Source organism: Gymnodraco acuticeps, unplaced genomic scaffold, assembly GCF_902827175.1.
Source record: "Gymnodraco acuticeps unplaced genomic scaffold, fGymAcu1.1, whole genome shotgun sequence".
NCBI lineage: Eukaryota > Metazoa > Chordata > Actinopteri > Perciformes > Bathydraconidae > Gymnodraco > Gymnodraco acuticeps.
Window position 1 is genome coordinate 416596 of NW_022992341.1, and position 10280 is coordinate 426875.

At 40.4% G+C, this 10280-nt stretch overlaps 1 protein-coding gene across 5 annotated transcripts in view; it reads left to right on the forward strand.

Moving 5' to 3' along the window:
• The window catches only part of LOC117541525 (A-kinase anchor protein 13-like), a gene marked incomplete at its 3' end in the record, with an annotated part of 76556 nt that extends 75222 nt beyond the window's left edge, over positions 1 to 1334 (forward strand). For all 5 annotated transcript variants that reach the window (XM_034208712.1, XM_034208711.1, XM_034208710.1 and 2 more), the window contains 1 exon segment: positions 1249 to 1334. In XM_034208712.1, coding sequence (XP_034064603.1) covers positions 1249 to 1334 — 86 coding nt within the window.
• Positions 1335 to 10280: the final 8946 nt, after the last annotated feature.

Sequence of the window (10280 nt, forward strand, 5' to 3'; positions counted from 1 at the left end):
AATACAAAGACATAACATAGACCTACATTAAACAGAAGTGCCTTTATGAAAGCAAGATTTATTCGTAAAGAAACTCTCAACACTCAAGTTTACTGTTAATATGGCGGGAAGTATCTTAAGTGTTTGTAAAAGTCTTGCAGTTAAGGTAAAGCTAAACTGAAATACAAAACAAAAGAATTATATTATAATTAATTAAAACATTCCTTAGAAATGATCAACTTTTGAATTGCCACTATCCCAACATCCCAAACAATGATCAATAAACTAGAATGGCATTTAAGAGGCGCAGACCTTCACCAAGACCAGTGATGCATTCAAGTGCTCCTCAAATGGTCCTTTCCCCAGAGTTGGGAAGTTCTTCTCCAGCAGTGATGCATTTAAGAGCTTTTGGTCTTAATTTGGAAATAACACAGATACTACAAATTAGATGTGTTTAATTGTTCAGAGTATTTAATCAGGACATTGCTATTAACTGTTTCTGACATCAGGGGGCGTTAATGTGAAACACATTTTTACGATTATGCAGACATCATTTGATTGGCTTATCTTACAAAAGTGAAAACTAATTAGTTTATCCGCCCGTGATTCAGATCTGCTTCAAAATGGAATGGGTTCTTTCTTGACCCACGCCACACCCTCCCACCAAGTTTCATGTAAATAGAGTCAGTAGGTTTTACGTAATCATCGAACTATTTCCAAAGATAGGTCACAAAGATGCATTTGGACAGACTTTTGTCAATACTTATTGTGAAGGAAACATTTTGTGACCGCTATAGTACATGCTTGTGTAAATGGGGATGAGATATTATAAATGAAAATTAAGTAACATGTTTAAATATTGAACCCTAACTAAGTCAAGTTGGAAATAAAGGTTTGAATATTCAATCTGGATTCTGCTTAAAAACTCAAAGTCCGTTTTCTTTCGAGGCATTTCTGAGATTTGTTCACTTCCTCCACATTTATCAAGTCATATTCACTTAAAACAGGCTTTCTAGATACCTCTTGAATCCATCAGAGGTAATTATACAGCAGCATCAATGTGCCGTTCAGATTCTGTGTTTATAATGAAAGAATGATGAATTAATGTACATGCTAATGGTTATAGCTCCTTTGGGAACGGTTTCTTTAGGGACGTTTTAGCACAGACACAAGCTGCTCCAGTCCAACTCCTCCGCAACTCTTCATTGATTCCTACATTTGGGGCATTTGTTCTGGACTGATTGCATTGTGTTGTGTGCATTTCTCCAGAGGGCGAAGTCATCGTGTCTGAAGAAGCTGTTGTTGCTGCAGGAGAGGAAGATGATGTTCGCTCAGAGGAAACACACAGCTCTACGGTAAGCCTGTTTGTCTTCTGATATCCAACTGTGCTCTGTAGGTTTGATTAACAGGAGGGTTCGATGAGTCACTGTTTGCAAAAGTCTTTGAAACGCCCAAAATAACCTTTCGCACGGAGAGGCGGAGACCAAACGGCCAAGTAAACTCTGGATTATTACATGAGCTGAGGTACAATGGGACGGGAAGTTGAATAGACATTTTCCTCCTCATTTTGTCTCGTCAAACACCGGTCAGTCTTTCAGAATCAGAATGACTTTATATGTCCCAATAATCTACACAATTACAACAGCAGAAGTAGTGCAGATAAAGACAATAGACATATCAACAAATACAAAGAACTAAGTAAGGCAAGGCACGTTTCTTTATACAGCACAAGGGAATTCAAAGTGCTTTACAAAATAAAAGACATTAAGAAATAGTGCATTTGAAACACATTATAAAATGGCATTTAAAAGCAGTTATTAAAAAGCAAAGAAACAAACAAAATACAAGACTATTACTATTTGGCCTTTAAACCATTTGTGTTTTCAATTCCCAGAATTAGGATATTTAAACCTGCTTTTAGATTTTCCGGCATTCATAAAAGTTACAGTGCAGAGTAAGATATGAATAGTTCAATTAAAAGCAGTGACACGAATACATGTCTTCAGCCTGGGTTATGAAGTATGCACACGTTATTAATACCAAAAAACACACCACTGTAAGTACACAAATAAATAGCAGATAAGTACACCATGGTCCAAAAAGGAGCAGTATATTTGTGTTAACATTGCATCACTTGCTGCTGCATTGCAATGCCATGAATGGGATTGTGTGTCTTATTTATTTACGAACCACAAAAAAAACGAATGATAGCAAGATTTATTCTGTCCTGCATCCAAGAAACATTTTGGATCCAGGACTTTTCTGTTATCTGAGTACTTCTACTTTTACTCAAGTACAAGATCTGAGTACTTCTACTTTTACTCAAGTACAAGATCTGAGTACTTCTACTTTTACTCAAGTACAAGATCTGAGTACTTCTACTTTTACTCAAGTACCAGATCTGAATACTTCTACTTTTACTCAAGTACAAGATCTGAGTACTTCTACTTTTACTCAAGAACAATATCTGAGTTATTCTACTTTTACTCAAGTACAAGATCTGAGTACTTCTACTTTTACTCAAGTACAAGATCTGAGTACTTCTACTTTTACTCAAGTACAAGATCTGAGTACTTCTACTTTTACTCAAGTACAAGATCTGAGTACTTCTACTTTTACTCAAGTACCAGATCTGATTACTTCTACTTTTACTCAAGTACAAGATCTGAGTACTTCTACTTTTACTCAAGAACAATATCTGAGTACTTCTACTTTTACTCAAGTACAAGATCTGAGTACTTCTACTTTTACTCAAGTACAAGATCTGAGTTATTATACTTTTACTCAAGTACAAGATCTGAGTACTTCTACTTTTACTCAAGTACAAGATCTGAGTACTTCTACTTTTACACAAGAACAAGATCTGAGTACTTCTACTTTTACTCAAGTACAATATCTGAGTTATTCTACTTTTACTCAAGTACAAGATCTGAGTTATTATACTTTTACTCAAGTACAAGATCTGAGTACTTCTACTTTTACTCAAGTACAAGATCTGAGTACTTCTACTTTTACTCAAGTACAAGATCTGAGTTATTATACTTTTACTCAAGTACAAGATCTGAGTACTTCTACTTTTACTCAAGTACCAGATCTGAGTACTTCTACTTTTACACAAGAACAAGATCTGAGTACTTCTACTTTTACTCAAGTACAAGATCTCCGCACCTTCGGGGACCGTGCCTTCAGTGTCGCTGCCCCCACTCTCTGGAACTCCCTCCCTGCAGAAATCCGCAACGCCCCTTCTCTCAACATTTTCAAATCAACCCTTAAAACTCATCTGTTCAACATCGCCTTCCAACAATAACTCACTCCCCCCCCCCCCCCCCCCCCCAGTTACACTTCCATTTCTGCCCCCTGTTTTATGTTTATGTTTTTTGTACGTCTTGTCCTTGTATGTTTCTTTGTAAAGTGACCTTGAGGTTATGAAAGGCGCTATATAAATTCAAGTTATTATTATTATTATCTGAATACTCCTGCCTCCTCTGGAGTGTTTGTCTTCAGTGAATGTCCTCGCTGTGTCTCTTGACGTTCAGACGAGGCTCTGCAGTGAATTGTTGCTGACGGACAGATTCCTCTCAGGATTATTCCTGTTCTGCGGTCGGGCTTCAGGCTTGTTTTGAGCTCCAGATGTTGGCCTGATGTTTCTGCAGGAGGTCGCCAGCAGAGGGCGCTGCAGCCTCAGAGCTTTTCCTCTTTTAATGACCTGCCATCTGATCCTGCTGAGGTCGCCTGGAACTCCTCTGATAAACAGGAAATGTAGACATTCAGAGTAATAATGCTGGTGTTAAACTGTAGTGAGGAATGACAAAGTAAAGACACAGTGGAGATGCATCCTCAGAGCAAATTATAAGTATTTTAGTTACATTACATTACATTGTATTTAGCTGACGCTTTTATCCAAAGCGACTTACAATACGTGCATTCGACCAGGAAGATACAAACTTGAAGAAAACATAATCATAAAAGTACATTAGGTTTCCTAGAGCCAACACATTTGCTACAAGTGCTACTCAACTGGCTTTAGATAAGCCAGTCCTTTATTAGTATATAAGTGCTTTGTTAGTATGTAAGTGCTTAGTTAGTATATGAGTGCTTAGTTAGTATATAAGTGCTTTGTTAGTATGTAAGTGCTTAATTAGTATATAAGTGCTTTGTTAGTATGTAAGTGCTTAATTAGTATATAAGTGCTTTGTTAGTATATAAGTGCTTAGTTAGTATATAAGTGCTTAGTTAGTATATAAGTGCTTTGTTAGTAATTGTATCGTTCGAAGTGGAGTCGAAAGAGATGAGTTTTCAGTTTGCGCCGGAAGATGTGCAAGCTTTCTGCTGTCCTGATGTCAATGGGGAGCTCATTCCACCATCTTGGAGCCAGGATAGCAAACCCACGTGTTTTTGCTGATGGGAACTTGGGTCCCCCTCGCAGCGAGGGCGCAGCGAGCCGTTTGGCTGATGCAGAGCGTAGTGCACGTGCTGGGGTGTACGGTTTAACCATGTCCTGGATGTAGGAAGGGCCAGATCCATTCGCAGCATGGTACGCAAGTACCAGTGTCTTGAAGTGGATTCTAGCAGTTACCGGAAGCCAGTGAAGGGAGCGGAGGAGCGGAGTGGTGTGGGAACATTTAGGAAGGTTGAAGACCAGACGAGCCGCTGCATTCTGGATGAGCTGCAGAGGTCGGATGGCACATGCAGGTAGACCAGCCAGGAGGGAGTTGCAGTAGTCTAGGCGTGAGATGACGAGAGCCTGGACCAGAACCTGAGTCGCTTTCTGGGTCAGCTGGGGACGTATCTCCTGATGTTGTAAAGTGTGTATCTGCAGCAACGGGTTGTAGCAGCGATGTTTGCAGTGAAGGACAGGTTGTTATCTAGGGTCACACCCAGATTCCTTGCAGTCTGAGTCGGGGAAACAACTGAGGTGCCGATGTTGATTGTCAGGTCAAGAGTGGGACAATCTTTTCCCGGAAGGAAAAGCAGCTCAGTCTTGTCAAGGTTAAGCTTGAGGTGGTGAGCAGACATCCACTGAGAGATGTCAGCTAGACAAGCAGAGATGCGTGCGACGACCTGGGTCTCTGAGCGGGGAAAGGACAGAATTAATTGAGTGTTGTCAGCGTAGCAGTGGTATGAAAAACCATGCGAGCTAATGGCTGATCCGAGCGAGTTTGTGTATAGAGAGAAGAGGAGGGGACCGAGAACAGAGCCCTGAGGGACCCCTGTAGTTAATTGACAAGGGTCGGACTCGGACCCTCTCCAAGTTACCCTGTAGGTGCGGTCTTTGAGGTATGAGGGGAGGAGGGAAAGTGCAGAGCCTGAAACTCCAAGTTCTTGGAGAGTGTGAAGGAAGATCATAAATAGTTTATTCTATTTGAATCATAGCGATATGAAGACCTTCTCAAAAGTGTGAAACATATTTATAAGAAGTCATTAGAAGCATCATCAACTATTATGATTTATACATGAGTTAAATCATAAAATAGGAAATAATTTGACATCTACAATTAGACACAAAAGGCAAGATTACAGGCATTTGTCAATTATGAGAGTTTGGGAATTTCTATAACATGACTTATTGTAGACTAGTGGAAAGAAAACATCCAACATATAAAGCGTTTTAGTTTATGCTACTCAGCCATATGATAGTTGCTTTATGCACATCATTTTGGCCATTTTGCTTCCATAAAACTTGCTTCTCAATTCAATTCAATTCAAAACCTTTATTTATCCAGGTAAAATCCCATTGAGATCAATGATCTCTTTTTCAAGGGAGACCTGCTTCTTTAAGACTAGTAAAGAAAAATATACGTTTTACCCATTTATGTCAATGGATTTCTCCTTAACCCTCTGGAGTCTAAGGGTATTTTCTTGATTTGTAGATGTCTCCTTAAATCACCTTTTTAAATGTACTTGTTATAACACGGCACCCCATGTGTTACATATCAAAATGTTCAAGACAGTCTGTGGTCTTGCTTGAAATGCAAGTCACTCCCCTTAGAGCACTGTGTCATGAGATATTTAGATCTAAAGCTGAACATTTGACATCTGATTGTTGGATATCTTCAAAACTCTTGTGAAAACACAGATTTAAGATAAGATAAGAAGTACTTTATTGATCCCAATTTGGGAAATTGCAGCAGCATCAAATAAAAAGACATGGCATTGTAAATTAGAGAACTTAAAAAAACTAGAAATAAATAATCCAAAATGTAAAAATCTCAAATAGAAATAAAATATCATTAAAAAAGTAGAAAATAAACATGTTGAAATGTACAGTAAACAAAAATATACAGCAGGATATTATATATACATTAAGTGTGTAAGGAATGGAATGTTAAATATTACATTGAATATACATGTAAAATGTACAGTGCCATGTTACTCATGTCATCACATTTTTGGGTTGATTCCCCAAAACGTACATTTAGGTAATCCCTCCTTTCTGTATTTAATCTCGTCAATTCAAGAGAACATACAATACCAACAAATATAGTTAAAGACCTGAGGAGATGTGATTAGTTTCACCTGTGATCTCAGCAACAGTTACATACGCTACATCTGCCAGTATTATAATGAATGCCACTAACAATATATAGGTAATAAAGTGCGGAGATTACAAGGTGGTAATCTAACCTTTGGTTGTTAAAGACAGGGCTATGAGGAGGAGAGTGTAGAAAGATAAGTGTGTGTGTGTCCTACAGTAGCATTACTATACTTGTGGGGACCTAAATCTGTTTACACAGTCACATTTGGGGACTCGCCTCCCTTATGGGGACAAAATGGAGGTCCCCATAAGGGGAATCATTCATTTTAGGGTGAAGACTTGGTTAGGGTTAAGGGTTAGGGTTAGGCATATGTTGGTTATGGTTAAGATAAGGATGTGTGTGTGTGTGTGTGTGTGTGTGTGTGTGTGTGTGTGTGTGTTGTGTGTGTGTGTGTGTGTGTGTGTGTGTGTGTGTGTGTGTGTGTGGTGTGTGTGTGTGTGTGTGTGTGTGTGTGTGTGTGTGTGTGTGTGTGTGTGTGTGTGTGTGTGTGTGTGTGTGTGTGTGTGTGTGTGTGTGTGTGTGTTTAGGTCAAAGTTTGAACGCACTAGTGCACATGTGTGTGTCCTGAAGTCATGCTGGATGGCTGGGGTGGCGTTCCCAATCAAAGGAGAGGGATTTGGGGCGTTGGGAGCAAACAGCAGTTTATATTTAAATTGAATATTTCCTGTGCAAACTCTGTGGTTGATTTGGTTTAACGGACTGATTGCAGGAACATCTCTGAGACACCTGCTGCCGTGTCAGAGTGTGGATCAGGGGAGGATTTGATTTATTTGTGGCTGCAGATTTGAGCTTGTTCTATTGGTCTGCTACAGTAAGGGTCAAATCTGTCAGGGACCACCCTCAGACTAAAGCAACACTAAAGCACTCGTTTACTTAGATCTAATAATCATTCAGGAGCTGCTCTTCCTCAGCGGGAAACCTTCACATGATTGACTCGATAAGCTGTCAACAAACACCTATTTTATTTCCCTCTGACACAATTAAATACCTCGTCCTCCAGCAGAGGGGGGTTGACTATCAACTGCATCAATTCTGGTGTTTAAAATTCATGAAGTGACGTAATAATGCCCCACTGTCATCTGTCTCACTGTAACTAAGTCACACTTTGACTGGCTGATTTCATAAATAAATAGATTTTGTTTTCATTGTAAGAAAGCACATAATTACGGGGCAAACAAAACACAATACAAAACCGTTAAATATCATTAAATATCAATCAACATAAAAGGAAGAAGAAAATGAATTAAGAAAATGAATTAACTTCAATTAAGAGGATAGTTATTCAGATAATGAAGGCATCTTTATTCTCACACGTGCATTAAATTATATTAAATAGAGCTTTTATCCAAAGCAATAAGTGCAATAAACCCTAAAGACACAAACTCAGATTATGAATTTTTTTGACACGGCTGATTTTGTCCCTATTACTAAAAAAAGAAAAGTTAAAGGTCCCATGTCATGCTTTTCCGGTTATTACCCGTCCCCTTGTGTGTTATGTAGCTTTTTCTGCATGTAAACGGTCTGCAGAGTCACAAACCCTCAAAGTACACCCTGTAGCGAGTAAAACTCTAACACAGAGAAGACCTGTCTGTGCTGCCCCAGAACGCCTCGTTGGACATTTCTCTTTTTCCATTTGTTTCTTCCGGGAACCACATGACGTCATGCGGTTCCCGGAACCAAAATGGACCAATCCACGGAGCTCCTCACACACCAGGACCTTTAGCGTAAATGTTCAACTAACAGGGAGTCCCCATTGACTTGCATAGAGCTGCCTGGTTGGTAATAGACGAGTTGGGATGGCGGAGAAATGCTCTCCGCAGACCCATGCTCACAGCGTTATAAACCTTTTACTCAATATCAAGCCACACTTATTGTTTTGACTTCTGCTGTGAGTATTTGTGTGTGCTCAGGATGAGTTTCGCGCTGTCCCGCTGTATCGCCGACCCGGAAACCACACCAGTAAGCCAGATCACTGATCAGCGAGCCTCGCAAAGTCCCGACCAATCAGAGCACACTAGGCTCACAGGGAGGGGAGGGGGGGGGGGGGGGCAGGAGCTCCAACAAGCCGTGTAGGACAGAGAGAGAATACACAGACTTTACAGAGATGCTGTTTGAGAAACCAATGTGAGTTTGGAACATTGAACAATGTAAATCTATTCTAGTAGACCTCAACAATGGAACTATGATCAGTAGAAATGGCCATGACACGGGACCTTTAAAAATTGTAAAACTGGATTTGAAAAAAAGCTTGCAACAAGAAATGTGAACTGAAACATTAAAACACTTTGAAAAATGTTTATTTGCACATTAGGAAAACATAAGATGTAATGTGAATACAGAATAACTTAACGTACATTGTTATCAACTAAATAACACTTTGCTCAGTCATTTTAAAATGGCCACAAATCCTGCCTGTACTGATCAGCAACTTTAAACGTTTCTTATAGTCTCCTGCTTTTCTAGTTATTATCTACTCCCAGTGACACCGATGCGAATCAGCCAAACCATTGCAAGTGCCGGTGCATTAGTCATTATGCATCGTCGCACCTAACCGGAGCTCATTAGTAATATGTCACCTTGACGATGTTTCACAAAGATATGCTTTTTGTTTTATTTAGTGCAGGAAAAGGATAACATTGACATGACAGTATGACTAGATGCAGGGGCGGATCTACGGGGGGGGCAAGGGGGGCAGCTGCCCCCCCCCACTGTAGAGCCTTGCCCCCCCAGCTGCCCCCCTAACTTTTGTTTCCCTAAAACTGTACTAAAACAAACCTACACTATTTCCACAAGCTTCTCAAGCAACAAAACAAGCATTACATTAGTTAAAAGTGAATCATTTTAAATATCATTTTAGGCCCGTTAAAAACGCAGCTACGGCCCTGCATTAAACTGCGGAGCGGCGTTCACACAGACCGCGGCTCACACCACTGCAGAGAGGGAGCGAGCTGTCCCAGCACCTATGGATCAGCTTCCCCTGGGAGCAATTTCCCTTTCCACTAGTTTTGTTTTTACTAAGGACGAGAGCTTGAAACTAAATATTAATAAAACTCAGCCGTTTGAATCGATAGCGTTTAACAGACGGGCGCTGTTTGGGGCGTTACGTTACAAAATACTATGCAGACAGCGTTAGCTGGGAGATCGATCACTTTGCTAAACTACGCGGTAGCCTACTATTAAATCCACGTAAACTACACATCACAGCCATGAGGCCAGATCATTGAATCCAGGATACATCCTTTACCGTAAAAACTGGATCTAAACACAGCTGCCTGTGTGCGTTTGATCAATACTTTCTGATGTTATATTTATGATATGCTACATATTAGCTAGGCTACATGGCCCTAATGTGTAAAGTTATACAAGCATTTGTACCAGTGCTTTTCACAAGTAGACTCTTGCAGGCCAGAGTATAGGAGTGATTCAACAACAACACAAATACATATGAGAAGTGATCAGGACGAACAGAAAGAGGAAAAAGAAGGAGGAGGAGATGAAGAGACCAGGAGGGTCAGAGTAGGAGGAAGAGGAGGAGATGAAGAGACCAGGAGGGTCAGAGCAGGAGGAAGAGTGAGGAGATGAGACGAAGATCGCAGGAGGGTTCAGAGCAGGAGGATGAGATGAAGAGACCAGGAGGGTCAGAGCAGGAGGAAGAGGAGGAGGACGGAGATGAAGAGACCAGGAGGGTCAAGAGCAGGAGGAAGAGGAGGAGATGAAAAGAAACCAGGAGGGTCAGAGCAGGAGGAGGGAGATGGAAGAGACCAG